This window comes from Choristoneura fumiferana, chromosome 11 (assembly GCF_025370935.1).
Source record: "Choristoneura fumiferana chromosome 11, NRCan_CFum_1, whole genome shotgun sequence".
Classification (NCBI taxonomy): Eukaryota; Metazoa; Arthropoda; class Insecta; order Lepidoptera; family Tortricidae; genus Choristoneura; species Choristoneura fumiferana.
In genome coordinates, this window is record NC_133482.1 from 9,149,827 (window position 1) to 9,172,424 (window position 22,598).

The 22,598-nt window shown below is 35.4% G+C and overlaps 1 protein-coding gene across 3 annotated transcripts in view; it reads left to right on the forward strand.

The window, feature by feature from the left end:
- The window catches only part of LOC141432705 (neural cell adhesion molecule 1-like), a 202,956-nt gene that overhangs the window by 117,530 nt on the left and 62,828 nt on the right, over positions 1-22,598 (forward strand). For all 3 annotated transcript variants that reach the window (XM_074094438.1, XM_074094436.1, XM_074094437.1), the window contains exons 3-6: positions 122-254; positions 6,568-6,776; positions 12,611-12,721; positions 20,986-21,192. In XM_074094438.1, the coding sequence (XP_073950539.1) occupies positions 122-254; positions 6,568-6,776; positions 12,611-12,721; positions 20,986-21,192 (660 nt within the window). The remainder of the gene's footprint in view (positions 1-121; positions 255-6,567; positions 6,777-12,610; positions 12,722-20,985; positions 21,193-22,598) is intronic.

Below are 22,598 nucleotides of genomic sequence, written 5' to 3' on the forward strand. Positions count from 1 at the left end.
GAGTCTCATGGTATAGTTTCATAATCAAAATCTTTTTTATCAGTTGGATTTGTCCTACGACTGAATGATGATGATGATTGTGATGATGGTGAACCTTGTCTAACTGGTGTTGTTATTGCAGTGTCGACGGTGGACGTGGACGCGGTGCTGGGCCGCACGGCGTCGCTGCCGTGCGACGTGGCGCCCGACGCCGCCGAGGACCGTGTCTACATGGTGCTCTGGTTTCGAAAGAGCGGAGGGAAGCCAATCTACAGGTAAGTGTAGCTGGTCTAGCGCCATCTAGTATCATGTAAATTTAATGTTACGACGAATTAAAAATGTGCGTGTTACGTTCCTTTTTTTGCTCACTGTTTTACTCGTACCTTTGAATGTAAACAATACCGTTTTTGAAGTTTTCTAATACGGGTAACGTGCATATATGTATATCAAAACTTCTAACTCACATTCTTTAGACATCAATTCCCAGGTAGAGGGTCGAAGCAGAGGTTTGCCGTGAAGGAAAACATCGTGAGAAAACCTGCACATACGGTGAAGAAATTCAATAGTATATAATATTATTATGAAGTTCAAAATCCGCACTGTAAACCTGCAGTACGACGTACATACCTATATCACGATGATGTTATTAGATGTCATTAGTTCAATCTTAGATAGTTCAGTACTTATAGAAATGAACACAGTTTCTACGAGGCAACATATATATATATGTTTGAAATGTAGCCACGAATTTAAACTGACTGATTAAGAACATTATCCAAAATTAAAATCATAAATCTGGACTTACATTACACAGACTAGCGTGCTACTTATTCGATATAAAATTTGATTTGTTTACGGTAAATAAAGAAATAAAAAATACCCATTTGTAATAGTTTAAAATATCCACACTCTTAGTTTTCTGTCGTTTTATCTGACGAAAAAAAAACTAAAAAAATAATAGGTACCTACTAAATCATCTAATTATAAGTAAAGTATTTGTCTCAGGTTAATAATTTTATTGCGTTACAAAACAATTTTATTTTCGGTTATATTTACTATCATTTCTCTAAACACAATAAAGCTCACATTTAATGCCAGTGAGAAAATAAATCTAAAACACAAAATTATTTTTGTAAATAGTTTCTAGCAAAGTTAAATCTCGCTACGTTCAATCGCTTAATTCAATGCAACGTAATGAAATTAGCCTACTTTGCTAGACTTGAACAGCGCAAATTGTCAGATAAGAAGGTAATTATCGTGTAAATACGTCATGAACGCGTATTTAAATATCGTTAAGTCGGGACTAATGAACCGTTCAGCGCTACCTTACACGGATGACGGAAACACCGATTCGATAAACCAAGCTAGACCTTGCCGTACGATTTATAGCTCCATCCCTCACTCGCACACTATTAAAAACGAGACGAACAACTTAATAGTACGACACGAGTAATTAAGCAAGCTGAATCGACTGGCGCCGTTGATCCAATTAAGGTAGAGACACACCTACACTGAAACACACTTAAGGCGCAACAAGAACTCGTTACGCCGCGCTTCAAGATTTTTGTCCAAAAGTCCTGTCATGAAATCTTTTTTAAAAATTGGAACACCCTTAGACTTGTTAAATCGTTACTCGAGTGCCTTGCTGGAAATCGACGTTTGATTCGGACAAAGGAATTGTATAATGATCTATTTTTATTAAAATAAATTTATAAATGGCATCTTCTTGAAACCAGATTCGTCGGGAGTTTTGGTCTGTTAAATCGCAGATAAAAGCAATTAGGTATAAGATGATAGTAGTAAATAGACGTACTCGTATTGTTGTTGGGCATTTGAGTAATAGGGATTTATTTCGCGAGTGAAGGTTTTATTAAGTCTACATAACTTGTTGTTGTTTGGGCAAGTTTTTTGGCTAACTGACCTTCTTATTGACGTTTCTTGCAATCTCACCCAACTTACGCGCCAAAATTTCAAATCTTTTCAACCACAGAGAGTAGCTTAATTTGTAGGTAAATGAGGTTCTATTTATAGTTTCATTTTTGCGGCCTGTACTTTTTGTTGAATGTACTTGCATGTTATCCAAACAACATATCTGTGGGATAAATATATTGTAGAAGAAACCACTTTGAAAGTGAAACAGACTACAATTAAAAATCCAAAAAAAAAGATAAAACGTGTTTCGTCCTCCGTCGCTAAGCAATCTCAATGGTCTATTATTTAAAATAAACTGAAACTGCTCCTTATCAACTCTTTCTCCTTCACTCTCATACACTCACATCTCTTGATATCGCTCTCACTCATTCATACCATACCCCATACTACACTTCTTACCTCTCGTTCTACACATCCATACTAAATTCATTCAATCCGATGACTGGGAGTTAAAAAAAAAATTAACCGTTTTGCCTTAATTATCCTTAATTTTCCATACAAAATTTATTAGTCAGTTTTGTGACGGTCTATACAACATTTATGGTTAACTGCGACATAAAAGTGACTATTAAAAGTGGGACACTTTTATTTTATTGCCTAAATCGATAGTGCTCGTGATTCTGAGTAGAAATAACCCAAAATTTGCTAGGTTTAAATAAAAAGTACAGGGTACACTTTTTTCTGAAAATGCCCAACTACGAGTAGAAGTGGGTAAATTTTTACTTGAAAGATTTGAAACTTGAATTATACTTACTACTCTTAACAACGTTGATCTTAAATAGATACATTTAGTTTTCCCATAAGCCGACATGCGACAACTCTGACTTGAACTGTAGACAAATATACAAGGTGGGCCCTGTAACAGGAGCAAAAAATTAAACCACAGCTTCCACTCTTAATCTTGAGCTAATTTAGTTCTACAACTTTTGAAAATAACTTTGTATTATGATTTTTATTATAGTTTAAAGTTTAATTGGACAAGCAATCAATTGCGAAATCTGGCATTTTGTTACGTGACAGGCGATGTCATTTAGGCTATTGGATGCCGTACATTGAATATACCATTTAATTTGTTTGGAATAAACATAATGATACAATTACTTAATTTTTTAAAGTTGCAGAACTAAAGTAGTTCCATTTGAGTAGCAGAACCTGTGTTTTAATTTTTTGCTCCTGTTACAGGGCCCACCCTGTATTTTAAATCTGTTTTCTCTTACTTCCAGATGCTTTGTTCACTTGAAAATTTACACACGTTTAATGAACAATTAGTACTAATATTGGCTGCAGTAGAAAAGTTGCGACATAGGAGTTTTTACCCGGCTGCGTCAGAAGAAGCCATGTTTTTAAATTTTACTTACTTCTATATTTTGCCTACGTGTACTAGCTTTTTCTTGCAGCTTTGCTCACGTGAACCATAAAGTTTTTCATTTGAATTGAAATTCAAGGAATTAGCTACGGAATTTTATGGGGATTCCCAAAAAATATAGGTATCGTTATATTTTTAGCATATAGTGTATGTAGTATTTCTGCAACAAACTTAACCATGACATTAATTTAATTAGTAAACTAAAATTCAGATTTTGCTTTCTAACATAATTATAATTGCCAGCAACGCACAGAAAAGTAAATTGACAGCTGACAAATACTTTGATTATTACTTGTCAGTTTACTTTGCTATACTCGTTGTGATTTTTCATTTTACAGAAAAACTCTGTACTACTCAAAGTAAATGCTGATTAATTAATGAAATTGGCTGATACAAACTTCTGATTAAACTATATTTATCGGGCGTTACTATCAGTCAATTTAATTTAGTAACAACCCACTTTATCACCTAAAGTTGCTTACGGAAGCTAAACTTTCCACATTTCACAAAATTTCACAAAAGCTGTAAATAGAAGAGTAGTTAAAATTTTACCTCGTGATCTGCATAGATGTGGTGTCTTTTTAAAAAAAATATTGTTAACCCCGAATAATCCCAAGGATAAACAGATCGCAAACCATAACGAGTAAGAACCGGCAACGATAATCCACTTAGCTCCGAGGCATTGTCTAATGAAGACAAAGTCAATGCCAATATCCTTCTGCGATTTACAAAGGGAAAATACTTACCTTTATCGCTTCAAAGGAATTGCTTCATATCTTGAAACATGGAGACATGAAACCTTCTTGAAGTATATTGTATTCTTGTTTATTATAGAAAGGTGTGCTGTATTATAAATATAAAGGACAAGTGGGGTTTCGGTTCAAGGTAGAGAAGTACCGGTAAAAATACTAAAGTTGCTACGGTACTTCACTGAATAGTCTCCCTTAATTCAAATCTGAAAATTTCCGGCCAAATTAAATTAACTGAAAACTTGCTTTACATAGATTTTGAAAGTTAGAAGATTATATGCAGGTTGTTACTTTTCAGGAACGTTAGATGAGCCTTGGTTATAGCTTCTTCATCCCAGCCTATATACGTCCCACTGCTGGGCACAGGCCTCCTCTCAGAATGAGAGGGCTTGGGCCGTAGTTCCCGCGCGGGCTCTGTGCGGATTGGGAACTTCACATATACCATTGAATTACTTCACAGGTGTATGCAGGTTTCATCACGATGTTTTCCTTCACTGTAAAGCTCATGGTAAATTTCAAATGCAATTTCGATCATGAATTTTGAAAAACCCATAGGTGCGGGCCGAGGTTTGAACCCACGAACCTCTGCTTGAGAGGCGATAGATCAAACCACTAGGCCACCACGGCTTTGGGTTATACAGCTTGAGTGAGAGTAATCTTATACAGTGTGCACCCGCGGAAAATTTAAATCATAGACTGCGCGCTGCTGTTTACCGAGGCAGCGATTACGTGAAATTGCAATTATAAGTATCTCGAAGGCAATAACCGACAGAGGAACGAACGCTTTGCGGGGATAATACTGTCATAAAAAGCGTGCTTAAATTGTTAAATTTACCTGGGAACAGCAGGGGTGTACAATCAAATCATCTCTCTCAAAGCTTCTTGCTGTATAAATTAGGAGGAGGTCGGAAAATTGAGAAAAACGTTGCCTGTCCGGAAATTGAAAAACTTCACCGGGTCGGGTCGTTCTTTTATTCTAGAATTTGACAGTTTTTTTTGAGGGAAAATGAATTTTTTGGAGCGGACCATGTGACAATTTACGCGCTTTTATTAAACCCGGCTGGGCGCTGATTCTGTTAGTTACGTTGCAAATAGGAGAGGGTCTTTGTTGACGTGACTTTGCAATTTTAAGAAAACTCGTCCCCTATTTTTAGGAGGCATTATTTTTGTAAGATGATAATACAAAGTGGGGTGACGCGGCGGTATTTTGTGTCTGGTCATCAGCTAAGCATTATTTTGTTCGGGCTCTATTTGTAGTGTTATCTTTTAGAGTAATAATAAAGCTTTTAAGAACTTAGCTGCAAGAATTTTCCCAAGAAAATCCCACCAATATTATGTTTGGGAAAGTTGTCTGTTTGTTATCCTTTCACATTAAAAGAACTAGACGGATTCCAGTGAAATTTGGTACGTAGGTAGGTCAATCTAGCACATAACACTTTGGCCATTCTTTACTCCGACGTTCCCACGGGATTGGGATATAATTAATCCTAAATTCTTAACCGTTTAGTTGGGAGACTCTTGTAGAATTCTTATTCTCACGGGAGAAGACTCACGGATATGGTTTTTACCCGACTGTCCGAAGTAGGGTTATGTTTTTCGAGCGTATGCATACACTATTTGACATTTAATGAAAACCACATTTAAAAATCCCCGCGGGGATTTGGCGGAATTCTGGAAATTCAAAATAAATAGCTATAATCTAATGATTCACGCGAAGGAAGCCACGGATAAACGCTATCGTATAATAATTACTAGTGTCTACCCACGGCTTTGCACGCATAAATCCTTAGATCCAGCAGCCTGATGTTTTTAAACAATCCATTTTTTCTTCTTTCTTTTAATTATTGTTCGTTGTAATTTATTTATTTCTTGGTTTGTTATAGTTATTATTATTATTTTTTCTCTTAAGTTTATTTGTGTATGTATAGATAAGTGGTTTATTTATTTATTATATTTGTGTATCGTTCCGTGAGTCACAGACGGTTCTGGCAGAAAATCAGCGCTGCAGGCGTTTACGCTTCAGCATAATGCTGAGTCAGCGACCGTTTCACTTTCGCGGGGACACACAACATTGTGTATATTGTATTTAATGTTTTCATGTGTTTTTCTGTATTTTTTTATTTTTTATGTTATTTGTGTTAATTTTGCTGTATATGTGTGTCTTCTGTGTAAGTGAATAAATGTCTTCTTTCTTTCTTTCTTTCTTTCTTTCTTCAGTTGATTGAAATTTCGAAATTTTACTAAACTCCCGTGGGAATTGAGAAACAAATACATCATGGCCTTTATTAACGTTGTATTATAAAAAGTGTCAAATTTCATGACAATATACCCAGCGGATGAGATTTCAAAATTTTATCTTGATCTTGTGAGAATATCGGGATAAAAAGTAGTCTATGTGTTATTCCGGATTCCCAGCCACATACCAAATTTTGTCTAAATCCGTCCAACCGTTTTAGCATGAAGGAGTTACGAACATAGGCACACATACTCACACACTTTATAATAATAGTACTTAGGATTCATACAGTATTTTTTCTTCAGCTTCGACGTCCGAGGCCGTTCGTTCAACAAGGCCCTGCAGTGGTCAGACCCCGGCAACTTCGGGCCGCGGGCCTACTTCGCGACGGTGGCACGGCCAGCGGCGTTAACACTTAGTTCGGTCCAACTGGATGATGAAGGCACCTACCGATGCAGGGTTGACTTCAAAAATTCGCCTACGAGGAACTTCCAGATCCGGCTTACAGTCATAGGTGAGCAATAGTGTTGCCGATAAATCGATAGTTTGCAATCGATAGGCGTATCGATAGTTACGATAGTATCGATATTATTGTTGTCTAATAATGCATAAACTATCGATAATATCGATAGTATTAAACAGAAAATTACGAAAAGAAGCTGAAGATGTTGTCTCAATATACTGGGTTCCATTTTTGTAGACTAAGGTACGAAACCTAAGAAATTGTTTTTTTACTATGTAAAGGTTTCTACACATTACACCCTTATCATACCATGACTGGAATTGTATAAGAATTGTTTCGAAAAGTATAAGACTGTAACAAGGCTGATCAAGCCTTGTCGATTGTTAACCTCTTCCTCATTTTATGTTTTGGTTCGTTTTAAAAATTCAATTCAAATCTCAATTTTCGAATATCCACTGTACTTTCAAATTCAGCACTTTGTTTTTATGTCAAAATTCATTCTGCGATCATCAGCCGTACTATAAGGACGTGCTAAATATTTTTATTATTTTGACATCAATATTTTTTCGACCATAATACCATAACAGTTTCACAGTGCAGTTAACTACAGTGTTTTATAACCAGATTCATCACACATTTGTATCCTGTTCTACTTAACCCTCTATGGGATCTTGAAGGCACAATTGTAAGTCCTACAACATTTGTAACCGTTTTAACTTATTTTATTTACAACGTCCCAAATTTATTACTTTTTATATTAAGTTCTTTTTTTGTATGTATTGTTACAGGTGCCTTCTATCTTACATCAAATAAACCTCTTGAAGATCTCCTGTCTTTACCTCTTCATCATCATCTGTCACTCACATTGTGACAAGACTATGCCCACTTGCAGCGTTTGACATTCCGCTTGACATCTCGTCTGACACGTTCCTATAACTGTCATGGCATGATACGGTGTAATGTATGTATAGAGACCTTAATGAAATACGAATTTTATATTCATCCCTCGATTGTTTCAGTATTACGTAACCTGACATCGATTATGAACTTTTGACTGAAGGTTGATTCACTCTATTCTTTTCTAGTCTTTTGTTAAACTCTAAACTTTATTGTTTAGACTCTAAACAATAGTAACGACGTTAATAACTTACTGTACTGGTCACGGTCGGCAAGAAGTTGCGAACTACCAACTTGTTACCTGTGATTGCTCTATTTCAACATCCAATTAGCTGCCTCGGTTGTTACGTACGTGGGAAACTTTTTAAATTAATTCTGGTTGATCATCTCAGCAGCTGTTAGATTTTATTCGTATTTAATTTTCTATGCTACGGTCGGAAAAAGCGGATACATAATTTAGGGCACCGATTGTAGGTAGCTACTTATCCTGCAACAGTCTCTAAACTTTAGTATCTGGGTATTACTTTAGAGTCTAAAGTAATAGGTACTGTTAAATAGGTCTGGTTGTTAACGTTGTCATATCTTAAGTATATCGTTTTTTAAGCGATACACTTCCGCTTTTTTGTACAATTTTGTACATACATTTGAATGAAGCATTATTTTGTGACTCTTTAGTCTAATACAATACAATACAATACAATACAAAGACTCTTTATTGTACACCAGACATAGTAAGCGATACAGAAAACAAATTATAATAAAATTATTATCTTTAATATTATTAAATTATTAATCTAATAATTTAATTATAATTTATTTATTAGAACCATAAACGTATACGTAGTACTCATACACTAGGTACATCTCATCTCATACCCCAGTGCAGCAGGCCTCGTCAATAAAACAAATAGCTATAAAAATTGTTTGATATTCTTCTCAAGGCGTCAGGCAATTTGCGTCGATTGTTGTGCAGTCATAATTGATTATGAATTTGGTTTCAATAATAATAATTAAAGATAATATAACTAAAACAATTCAATACACACACGGCTAAAGAGCGTTTTTTTTATATGATTCTTTGTGCATAGCTTAAACCAACCAGACTCTAATAAATAAAAAAGCCGTCAAATAAACCGCGAAACTTTTTATCTTGATGAAAATTTTATGAGGCGACGACAGGGAATCAATTTAGTCATTACGACTGAACGCGGCATCGCGGTCGCCAACTAATGACGGCCCGCAGACATTTTAATTATGAACTGTCGACTCGAGATCCTACCAGGGGATGACTACAGTGGGCTAGGTGGTTGCCAGTGGGAAAAAAATAGATAAAAAATGCAAAAAAAAATTATATACCTATCAAAGTGTTTCTGCATCAAGTTCGTATTGAACGTGTATCTTTAATACAAACACAAACGTAACCAGACGTTAGTTTTAGTGCTATAAAGCAATATTGCAATAAAATTCATGTTTATCTTTCACTACTACAGTACTTTCATTGTAGCATGATGCGGGTGACAGCTGTCAATATCACAAGACGAGAGAGTCAGTGTCGAAACTTGAGTCCATAAAACTAATAATTTTAAATCTTAATCATAATTAATGTCGTCATTAATCCCATTATTACGGTAATTTTGATGAGAATATTAGTGGAATTTTAGGTTGGAATATTATTTGCTACTTAAGTAAGGCTAAACGGATTGTGCAAGAATATTCGTTACTTACCAAGTCTCTGGTGTTACGTTACATGCATATTACGTTTCTTCGCTTAATTTTGCTTTGAGTTTAATTAATTGATTATAAAAATCTAATAGTTAAAATTTATTTCGTATAACATAGTTCTTTATGTCAAATAATACTGAGCGGCAAAAAATCTGGCCCACAAATGTATGCAGTAATAGGTAATTTTGTATGTAGAGTGGGCCAAATTTTGTGCCGCTGAGTATATTTTACGCCAGTGATATTCAGGCTATAACTGAAATATACTTTTCGCAGCAACTTTTTTTGAGTAAAACGAAACGTGTATCAAGTGTCACCTGCACCATGCTACAATGAAAGCACTGTAGATCGTAATTATTTTTTGGATTTTTATAGAGCAACAATGCATTGCGTTAAATAATTCGGCAGAGAATATGAGTAGATGTGTGACAGCTCTGCAGCTGTCATGCCAGCAAGCGCAACGTTTGGAACAAAAACAAAGATAGATTGTGTACAATTTTTTTTATAAAAGAAAAAGTTGTAGTTTTTTAATAAAACGTATGCAAGTATTTTTTTTATTCAACTGGATGGCAAACGAGCAAGTGGGTCTCCTGAAGTATGTTTATCAGGTAAAGTTTGTGGTTATAACAAAAATACATGCTGTATGAAATTTTAATTAATTGGTATAACCAGGGCACAGGCACGCAGCAGTGGGACGTATATAGGCTGGGACGATGATGATGATGATATAATCAATTCAGATATACGACCTAGTGGGTATTTCAAATTTTGCTAAAATTCCATGCAGGAGGTTGAGGTTGCCCCGTCGTTTTAACTAAAAATACCTATTACTGATATAATAGATGAGATTTGAACAACGATCGCCTTTAATATGCCATATGCAATTTTTTAATCGGTTTAGTCGTACAATTAATTCTGACAGTTAATTTTCTGTCACAGAATGAAAAGTTTCGCACCATTTTTAAGTTATTTTTAAATTTTTATTTTTTCTAGCTTCATTCCTACGTCCTTCGACATTTTTGGCCTAAAACTGTTGACAATAATAAAATACTAGCAACACTAACAACTGTAAACACTACGAGTACGTAACATATGTTAATCCCTTTACATCATTCGTTAAATTATCGTAGCCGGTCACACGAATAAACTATCCTGCTGTAGTTTTTGTTTCCATGTACCAGTTAGCTCCAACCATTGATAAAGACGATGCCCAGCGCGATGACAGATAAAATCTGCAGGAGGCAGGTTAAATGGAAAAGAAAATTAGTTTTCAAAAGATCAAAATGTTGGTACGTTGTCATCGGGACTGATAAAATTTGTGGCAAACAATGGAAATCGTTTTCTTATCTGTAATAAACTTTTGCTGCCTTCTTAGATTTTATTGCCTTGATTTTCATTCAATAAGTTTGTTGCTAGTATGTATGAATTGTAAAAGATCAACGTGAGCTTAATTAAGTATAATTATCATCTTTGTTACATACTCTCACAATAATGGAATAGTTAAAAAAATACCCTGAAGTAACACAAAAGTTACTAAGGATAGTTTAATAACCTCTTCCTGCTTTACATCTTCTTTCAAAATAATAAGAATCAGGTACATTCTTGCTGGTAGGCGATGAGTTTATTTTCGTTTTATTTTATATATTTTATTGATATTTTTTATATATATATATTACTTTCACGTAAATCACTTAAGACCATTACTATGCCAATGTCAATATTCCAAGACTTTAAAAAAATATTTTCAATGGCGATGTTGTTAAAAGTTTTCAAAAGACCCTTGTCGATTACATTACCACAACCAACCACTCCAATTTCAACAATATCAATAACAAAGTGATTCAATTTATCATCGTATAAGTAACTACAAATAAAAGAACGCGTTTAAAAAGACCGTAACGTACTTACCGAGTGTAAAATTTACGGCGACCGATGTAAACCATTGTTTTTATTTTCCATCCACTTGAAAATAAAATTTATATTGATAATTTTCGTTGCTCGGAAGTGACTTTTATATTCGTATAATTGCGGCAATAAATATGTTCTGTACAAGCGCCATATTAATTCGAGTTTAAAACGAAAAACATAAACGCATAAACGACGGTAGTAAACGGCGAGGAAACTATGCCAGGGCTTGAAAGGAATTACCCTGTTTGAGGCGGCGTAAGTAAAAGGAGATGAGGAAAAAAAATCTTTTTCGCGGAACAAAGCATTTAAAGTAAGCCTACATCGCATATATGCAACTCCATTCAGACCCATTAGGTCGCTTCACACGAGAGGTAATTTCCAAGGAATCTTTTGTTAGCAAAGGAACTGTGCCACGAAGAACGCTTACTTACGAGCATAATCGGGTGTATTCATAAAACCATAAATTTCCAATTATAATCATTATGAAGGGTAGGCGTCTATTAAATTAATTGCTTTGGATATTAATCAAGTAATACCGCACATACAATATCGGTAAATTATATAATGTTGAGCTTACGAGGCGCGATTACTGGTAGCGTGGGGTGTAATAATTAGAATTGCGAAGTGCGAAGTGAGTACTTTCCTTGTTGATAGCTAACTTTATTCAATTGGAGATTAAGAAAATGGCATTTTAGATGAAGGTTTCTAGTATAAATATGAACTCAACTACAAACTATTAAACTCTTTGGTAATTTTTATAGCAAAATTGAGTAATAAATAGGTAAGTTAATAAGCTTCTGCTCATGCCGAAAACTTTAATTTGAAGTAAAATCTTATTTTTTTGAACATGAAACTACCGTGAGACTCACTCATATTAAAAACTCACGTCTTAAATCGAGTTTAGCTCGACATGTTTTGGGCTATTTCGTAGCCCTTCTTCATAGGAGCACGCGACTTGGCGGCTGCCGCAACACGCGCACTACGCGCCACTGCCCAACGAAACTAACACAGCATACCTACTTACTTTCTATATAAGTAGTGATAAAAAATATACCTAGCTAACACATTTATTAGTAAAGTGCAGTACAGACAATAAAACTGCAGATATTATAATGACCTCTTCTGCCGTAGTGATTGTTGTTGCAGCATTTTACCTATCGTATTGTGTATACCTAATTATTGTCTATACGTCAGGAGTAGAACATTCTCAGAAGTTACCGAGAACTTCTCATGTTGAAAGTTTCGTAACTTTGGAAACTTCTCGTCGGTGCATTGCTACTTTACATCAAGGAGTCCTCTTTTAACCAAACCTCTTGCCCAAAGCTAATTTTATCACAGGTTGTTCTAATAATTTGTTTCAGTGCCCCCGCATCAAATGTTGCTGTACGACAAATCGGGAGCCGACGTGTCGGGTGTAGTAGGACCTTTAGAAGAGGGGTCCGCCTTAGTTCTAGTCTGCGAAGTGAGAGGAGGTACGTTATAGATTCAAACTGTTTGTACTTTTCAAAGAGTCAGAAAACACTCGTCTACTTAACATATTAAATGACTGAATCATTTATTCACAGAACCTAATGCTGCCCTCCTAAGCCAAAAGGCTCTATCTAAAAAAGAAAACACTTAAGTTATTAATACTATTGTGCAGCTTAAGATATTCTGCATCACATGGTATAAATAACTCAAAAGTGTTTTTTATTTGAGATAGCGCCTTTTGGCTTAGGAAGGCAGTATGGTACGGTCGGTTCCCTAACTTATGTATCCACTTTTTCATACTAGTTGGACAGAAAAGTGAATACTTATGTTAGCGCACCGACTGTACCATATAAATTATGGTAGGTATATTAAACATTACTATTAGTGATCCGTAATATGTCTTTGACCATATATATTATTAACAATGTCAATTATTGACGGGGATAGTGCCAAACTGCGTAACTAGCAATCAAATTAGCTATCAAATTTAGCCAACTTCCAATTTTTACCTAGTGCAGATACTGGTACACTGAACTGAACTTGTATTGACGATTCTACCCTTATTATCGGTAACTTAGACGCACGATCAGGAGCACTTAGATTGCGATACTTGCTTTAAGTTGCTACAAACATGACGATTTTTTTTACCTGGGGCGTAGCTTCAAATTTAACCTCCATCATCATCATCATCATCATCAGCCCACAACAGTCCACTGCTGGACATAGTTAGGCCTCATCCGTGGGGCGCCACAACACTCTGTCTTCAGCCCCTCGCATCCATCCGCCGCCAGCGACCCTCTTAAGGTCGTCCAACCGTGCCTCAGGACGCTCTACACTACGTTTTCCCGTCCGTGGTCTCCATTCGAGGACTCGTCTACTCCACCGTTCATCGGTCCTGCGACAGACGTGGCTAGCCCAGCGCCACTTCAGCGAACTAATTCTCTGGACAACGTCGTTGACTTTCGTTCTTTGTCGGATAATGTGATTTACCCTAGTTTCTGGTAATGTTATACGTACTGGACCATACCTTTCCATAATGAACGATTTCTCCCCCCACTAAATACCTAAAAAGGTAGAGATCTAAGCTCAACAACCTATAATCTCATTTACTGTAACTTGATTATTTTTTCAAACATTCTAGTGATATTTAATTGAATACAAAACGACAATCTATTTCTTTTGAGCTAAATTTTTATATCACAGCCGTTTTATATTGTTTTTCAGATATTCAAAAGCTGTAAACTAGATTTTATATCGGCGTTATTGTGTTAGATTCAGGCCATCGCTTGAAATTGTGAGTATCCAATTCGTGCGCTGAAAATTTGCGACCCATTTTTTTTTGCGAAACTAAAAATTGATAAAATTGGCCGGCTGTCCGACAGGCGTAGTTAAATTTTCCGTTAATTGAATAGATAATATTCTAATGATTTTTAATATAATCCAGATGGACACGCGCGCACACCATATTTCATGTCATGTTTGAGAAAAGCATTATACAAGCCTCGGCCGGAACGTGGGGTTGCCGGCCTCTACAGTAATGTACTATTAACGGTCAAGGTTAGAAACATAAAATTTGGCGCGGGTATTAAAAGGTATACAACGTCAATGAAATTCACAGTAATTTTTGAGAATTCTCTTGGAACTTTAGTAAAACTCCGGAATTTCGATTCAATTGCTGATTTTATAATGATGATGTACGCATGCAAAGTTGAGAGTAATCACTAGTATATAAAGCCAAGGAAGTATTAGCAAAAACTTTATATTATTCCAAAAAAATCATTTCGCCTGAAAAGAAAGTCACTATATAAAATACACTTTCTTTCCGCAAGATGAAACTTACTTATGCGGAGTATATCCTTTTAATACTAGCTGCGGTATATTAAAGCTGCCACTCACTGTGAACTGAAGAGGTTAAAGGTAGCATTCTGTTCTTAGCGACCGCGACTGGGTCGCGCGACCTACTGCTTAGTATGAATTTATATGGAGCACTAACCAAATGCCGCGACCGCGTCGCGCGACCCAGTTTGTTTAGTGCTCCATATAAATTCACACTAAGCAGTAGGTCGCTTTGCGGTCGCAAAGAACGGAATGCTACCTTAACACGTTAACATCGTTCTTCATAGTTTGTGCAATGTGCATGTATTTGCAATATTAGGTAAATAAATTTATCCTATGAACTGCTTTACTTATTCGTAGAGACCGCATTTGACCCTTTATTGAACTTTTAAAACTGTTAATTAATATGACAGTAAATAGTTTTTCTTTTGCTAGATACAAACAACACACACATACCTACATATTTTTTATTTATTTTGTTTCCGACAACCGTTAACTACGTTTGCATCTCATGGGAAATTTGTCCTATCAGGGATAAAAAGTAGCTTATGCTAATCAGGGATTCCGGAGCCAAAATGGAAAAAACGGAACCCTTATAGTTTCGCCATGTCTGTCTGTCTGTCCGTCCGCGGCTTTTCTGAGGGACTATCAATGCTAGAAAGCTAAAATAAAGCTTTTAAATACGAAATCTTAAGAAAAAAATATTTCTTATTTTTTTCGTAATGGCTACGGAACCCTATTTTGGGCGTGTCTGACACGCTCTTGACCGGTTTTTATAAGTGAAAGAATTTCTATAATTGGTTCCGTAGTTGCATAGATTACCTATTTATTTTATACGAATAAAGATAACAAAAGGTTTTCTCTTTATTTTGATTTTTAGAGATAGACTTAACGAAGATAATTTTATTTAGCTAAATGAGGTTCACATGATATTAGATGTAGGATGTCCTGCAGGTGATATGATGATGATTTATTTATTTATTTATTTAATGAAATAATTACACAGCATTACAGACATGATGATAAAATTATGAGGTTCCACACCTAAAAGGAGACAAACGAAACCTTATTAATGCTGCTTTACTGTCCATCCGCCCTACTCTCCATCTTAGGGATGTATCTCAAGAACTGAAATAGGTAGATAGACAGCTAAAATTTATACGTAGTGTGCATTTCTATTATTTCTATTTCAGCATGAAGTTGGGCTCGTTTGACTGAACAACCGTGTTAATTGTTTTCGGGACTTTTTAAGTTTTAAGTGTGGTTAATAAATGTTTTATTCGTTGATCGATGTTCAAAGTTGTGCTACTTTTAGTCAAAAACCGATACCGATAGAACCTTTAGTTTTGATCCAATAACCTCCGAAATTAATCCGGAAAACTTTTATGACATTAGCTGCTACAACAAAAAGTAAAAAAAAAATTGGGAAATGATTCCATCTGGTGATCCAAAAAATGTATTTTATTAAAAAAGGTAAAATAAAATAACTTTACACTGTATAGGTACATTTTACATTAAAAGCAAGGCTTTGTTAAAACTGGATTTTCACAGATACGGCTACTTTAAGCGTGTATCTTGATATACCTTTAAATTTATACGGAACCCTCAGTTCGCCAGTCTGATTTTTACAGTAGAGTTTATAAACTTGTGAGCAAAATTTCGATCGTTAACGGCGTAGAAGCGTGTTCAGATATTATTGATCAAATTTTTGCTCACAAGTTTATAAACTCGACTGTACTTAACTTGTTTTTCATGTGCTTTCTAAAAGAACAAACTCAGGAATCCTTCTTTCAGAACCATTTAATTGAACATTTTGTTCAATGCACATGCTTCTTTCCCCGCCGCGTAAGCGTCCCTGTCTCGTTAAAAAGCGTCCTAAAATAAACGGAATAATGAACAATTCGGTTCAATTTTTCTACTGCTTGATTTCCTTTATGGCAACATTGGGGAGATATTCCATTCGAATGGGTTCATTGAAAAGTCCGCAGTATGGCGGCCTGGCGAAGCGCCAGTCCTCCACGGATTATCTTTGCCTGTGCGCCCACCAATTGTGATGACGCAGCGGGGCGGACACTCGGGATTTTGAGTTTGATTCTCATATCGGTTTCATATTTAATTAATGTTCTAGATCGACTGGTTAACTATGACCTGGCAGCTTCTTAAACGTGGACGTTTTATGTTCATGGCAGAATGAGAGCATGCTTCCCGTTACAGTTTATTGTTATAGCAAAATCTAAGTACAAAAGCAAATACAGTCGTAATAGTTAATTTTACTCTTTACTATGAAATACTGACAACTGAAGATACATTGAATATAACTCCTTTCAACTATTTTTTTTCTGTTATACTTATCTCAAATATTTCTTGTGACTGTGAGTACAATCAACCAATACCGGATCTGAACCTTAACAATAGCAAATCATTTTACATGTTTACGACAATGTTTTAATTTAAATGTTTATTTTTACAATTCGCATTAACCAATGAAGCTGCCACCAAGTTATATTTATGTTTATTTAATGTTGTTGATGTCACTGGGACAAGATTCTATTGGGCGTGTAGTAAGTATAACAAAAGGAAAAAAAAACACGACCTTCTTTAAAATAGGTACAGTGTGATCCACTCAATTCTTGATTCTGCATTAACTCATTTCAGGTTTTCGTTTATTTAATTAGGTAATACATTGTACCTGTAGGCATCGAGGTAAAAAAAGGATGTAATAGGTAAGTACCTATTACTTGAGCCATCGGGATATATAAATATTGTCAATTGATATTTTTTACCTCAGATTTTTTTTTTATAAAACTGGTGCTACTCATGTGGTCCCATTCAAATTTGATCAAAACCTAACCAAATTTTTGATTTATCCTACAAAGGATAAATAATGACAAGGATAAATAATGATGAGGATTACAAAATTATGAGCAGTTGATGTTAAGCTATTTGTAGCATAGATTGGTTACACTACAAGCGAGAGAATAAAGTAAATATAATAACAAAATTAACCAACTGATTGAACTGATTAAATTTTGCAGCGCTCTGTGATAAACTATATTTTGTAATAGAAAGTCAAATAAATCATTTTAAAATAAAGTCCAAAAATCCATGAAAACTACATAATTTTTCACAGGTTCGTGCTAAGACACCGACTTCAAACTATTAGAAAATTATTTTCGGAGTTGGTTTAATTCCGTGTTTTGATTTATTTCATTTCTTTATAAAAGACTTTATTTTCGTATCACATTCAGAGTAGTTGATAATGCATTAGATTTTATTGCAGTGCAAGTTGGGCTTTAGAAAAATACCAATTGGTATTATTGCCTGTCTACACGTTTTGGCAGCCTTTTTGGTACGAGTCCAAAATTCCGCTGCAAATACCTGTTCAGGTATTATAGAACTAAAACACGAACACTAATTGAACTAATTAGGAGTATTGCGCTACGTTGCTTTATAAAGGTAAATAAATGCAAGTAATTAAAGTTAAAGAAAAAGAAGAAGAAGAGAAAGAAGTTAAAGGGTCATAGTGAAAACCAGCGCTGCGGCTTGCCGTGACAACACGCTGAGTACGAGTATGGCCCTTTTTGCTTCTTTCGGCACAATGTTTTTTTTATTTCTTGTTTTTAAGTATGTAAGAGTATGTAATAAGGTTGTCTTATTTTTAATTGTGTTTTTTTTTGCTGTGCCGAATTTTGGCAAATGAATTTATTCTTTCTTTCAATTAAAATTATAACTAAGTACCTAAATGAATATCGGCCAGAATCTATGAAACCAACCAATTATTTTCGAAAGTCTAATTATGGTTGTTTAAAATTGTCTAGGCAATTCTTGGTACTTACAGGAATATAGGTAGTCATAGAGAAAATAACCAATGGAGTGGTAATACGAGCTATCCTATTCTGCAGCACATTATTCATTTGTCAATTAAAACGTACTAGTTTCATGAAAGTTTTTCCTTTATCTCTGGAATAAAATAAAGTCATTTTAGCTTTAGTTTAGGTATTATTAGAATTATGATTACAGAAAGTGTTTTAAACTGAATACAGAATATTAAGGATAATTATTAGCAGGATTCTTTTGTTGTGATTGACCAATGTTAACGTACCAAACCAAACGAAACCAAACCAGAACCAGGCGTGACTGCTGAATAGTCCTGAGTTTTTGAAACCCCCTCGTTTATATCCTTTTTTTTCAACCATCTTCAATAAAACAGGTGATTCTCATTTATCGGAATATTTGTTTCTTGTACTTGTACTTTAATTAATACTTGTTACTTGTGCGCTTTGTCAATACTACACAGTCATTAAATATTTACAATCGATATTGATCATTTTAATATAATATGCTTACCTAACTTCGTATCTTGATCGACAAAGAGTCGGTCAATCAGATTGCGGCAATCGCCGCAGTAATTTGGCATCAATCAAACAAATTACATTGCCACTCTATAGGTTAATATCTCCATTTACATAGGTAAGTGCCGTTTTAGTATTGTAGAATGGAAAAATAATAAGAAACAGTGAGTAGTCAGCAGTATCTATTTTTAGTTTCCTTCCAAAAAAAGGTTCATTTTGTTCTAACCTATTGCTCTTTCCGTGCGAAATTGTGTCTCCAATGGCCTGGCGTGGGATAAGCCCTTGATATTTTCGTTGAAAGGATAAAAACTCTAGTCATGTCCACGGCTTTTGAGATAAGGCAAGGAAAATGGTTATTTACCACAAAATATTGCCACGAAATAGTTCTATGATAGATTTCCGTATGTTACAAACAATCGAATACAAGGTTTACTGACACTATTCGGTATGGTTTACTTTTTGTGTGTTATTTTTAGCGCATTGTTCAGGTTAATACTAAAATGCGGAGTCGTGCTGTATCCGATTTTAGAATAGGACATGTCAGTCTATTTATTCTCGTTGGTGTCGTAAATGTTTTCTAAAGAATTTGATGCGAGAGTTTGCAGCAATGCTCTGTATTTATAATTACGAACTCCTCATCCAGCACAGGCGTGGAAGCATTTTCCAAAGAAAGTCGTAATGAAGATTTCTTATTTTATCGTACGAAAAACCAGATATCTCAATATTGGCAACTGAAACAAAATACACCTATATATTGTAGGTATTCGTAGTTCCTTTATATAATATTAAATTTTTACTTTATATTTCACTAGTTATATACTTTATACTCACTTTTTCGGCGGCTTCGTCTGCGAATTACATTATTGCGTGCTAGGCGGAACTATGCAATTTCCCAGGGATAGAAACTATCGCCAAAAATCGGTTCTGCATTTTAAGTGGGGGTAACAGACAGACAGACATGTTGATGTCGCATTTATAATATTAGTATGGATTACAATAAAAAAACATGATTTTATATAGAAACATAACAATGACAATTTTATAACTTCTGGTATATAGCACGGTGTACGGGTATTGCTCTGAAGATGCGCTCTGGTTTTTTTTTTTTTTTTTTTGACTGGATGGAAAACGAGCAAGTGGGTCTCCTGATGGTAAGAGATCACCACCGCCCATAAACATCTGCAACACCAAGGGTATTGCAGATGCGTTGCCAACCTAGATGCCTAAGATGGGATACCTCAAGTGCCAGTTATTTCACCGGCTGTCGGCTGGTTGAGCTTAAAATGCGTCAGTGTAGTGTGGTGCTGGTGATAGATGGGTTTGTGTGATTTGTGTGTGTTCTTACAGTGTGGAGGTGAAGGAACTGCATGAACACGCATATCTTGCATAAGCTTAGCTATTATAAGGGCGCGGGTGAGCAAAGAATTTCTTTAAGTTAATTTTATAACAGAATTTTTACTACAGAATCATAAAAGCTGTTTCTTTGACTTACGATTACATTAAAAGAAATGAAATAGTTTATTTTCTTTCCTAGTGTCACAATAATTTATAAAATACTGCATTATTATTTTTGTTTGTTTAGAACGAAGCGTACAGTATACTTAATAATATACGTATACGCACTAAAAAGCTGCCGTAAATTTTACGATAACTATTATTGATAAAAGACTACTAAAAGGTAGCGGTTGCCCGCAGTTTTATATCTGTACTAGGGGAATTTAGCAATTTTAAATTACTTACTTAGTTTTTAAGTTTGTCTGTTAAAATCGCATCTTGCAAATCGAAAAGACTTCATATTTGTTAGTAAAAAAAGTTTGGAATTACTGATGTGCCAAAGGTTCCAACATTGCGCAATTTTTCATAAAGGAAAATTTCGAAAACTTCTCACAATTTTGTATGGGGATCGAACTTTCCGTTTCTTGAATTTAAATTTCCTATATTTTTCACTTTTCCAACTATTTGGAAACATTCCGCAACTAGCACATCTGTACTTAGTTGGAATACAAATTGTGTGTTGGCTCACTTAAAAACACTATGGCACTAAATAAGGTTCTATTCATTCTGTTAATTGTCACCAGGCCGCCCAGAACCAGTGGTATCCTGGCTTATCGATGGCATGCCGGCCCCCCAGTACATAGGCGTGAAAACTGACACCCACGTAGTGGTGAACCGCCTAGAACTCCAGCATCTGAAGAGAGAAGACCTGAACACAACGTTTCGGTGTCGAGCAGCAAATACCCACCTCGTGGCGCCGCAGGAGAAAAGCGTTAGATTGGAAATGAACTGTAAGTGCAATGTACGAGGAAACTGAATAGATTATCAGGGTGGGTCCTTTTCATAATTATTTTCGCTATGATTCCTTTGAGAGATGTATGGAATATCTATATGACATCCGTAAAACAAAGGTTCTAACCTCGTACGCGATTTAGTTTCTTGTAGCTGCAAAAATAGGTAGGTAAGTAAGGTTACCTCTTCCCTGCAGTTGGCTACCCACTGTAGACCTTTCATCAGAAAATGTTATAGACATATCTTTGCATAGTAAAGGAATTCAATTGAAACATACCATGAGTACGTTTTTCGATGTATCTGGAATTCAATTCGATGCTACCTTCTCACAAGTTCATTCGATTTTGATTCTCCTGCGGACCTCCTCGTTTCTGATTCGATCACGTAGGAAATCTCGGAGCATAACCTTAAAGTAATCATAAACCTGCAGTCTAATATTTTTGATATATTTTATATTTTAGAGCCACTATTCATATTCATAGGGCAATCACCGGTTAACCGGTTAACCGGTTATGATAAACGACGAAACCGCCACAAAATAAGCGCCCGTACATCATTTTCAAATTCTAGCTGTATTGTCGCGAGTATTTCGTTAGAACGGCAGCTTTTACGTCTAATATTAAGTTTCAAAGCCTGCAAACTTGATATATTCCGCTGCCAGTAGAATTGCTAATTTAATGTGAAACACTAAAAGGTGAAACCGAAGGCCGAGTGATTCAAAACTAGACTAAACGTAAACATGTATTTTATGTACGCCGGGAGGGCATAATTTGAATTTAGTGCTGCGGCAAGCTATTACGCAATTCTGCGCCACAGGCTAGTCGCGCTTTGCTATCAAAGAACTTTCAACGTTTTGAATTTAAAAACTAAATGGCAGCATCCATATTCAACTCTTTGATGTGCGTATAGGTATATGTAAGAGCATGCAGTGCCTATCCGAAAGACACAAAAAACACGTCTTCAGTTCGTACATAATTTACATAATACTAAGTTTAGTAAACGACAGATTTTTAAGGTTTAATTGAGCAAGTAATTTTATATATTATTACATTAATTATAGATTCATTCATTTTTTCAAATATTTGCGGAAACAAAATGTCCCTAGCCTGAGTGAAAAGTTTGACAAAAAATACAACCTAAGTCCGCGCGCCTGCGCGATGCGGCGCACGGTCGTGCAGCAACCAGAATCAACACAGCTGCACGATCTACTAGCGAGAGAAAAACCTCTTACCAATTTTCGTTAAATATTTTATTTGTTGTACATATCTAATTGTAAATAGTTCCCTTGCATCTTTTCTACCGCCACGACAACCCTTACCACAATAAAATTACAAAAAAAAAAACAAGATATATTAATTTACGAGTACGTCGCACAAAGAACACCCGTACCAATTTTTCAATGTAA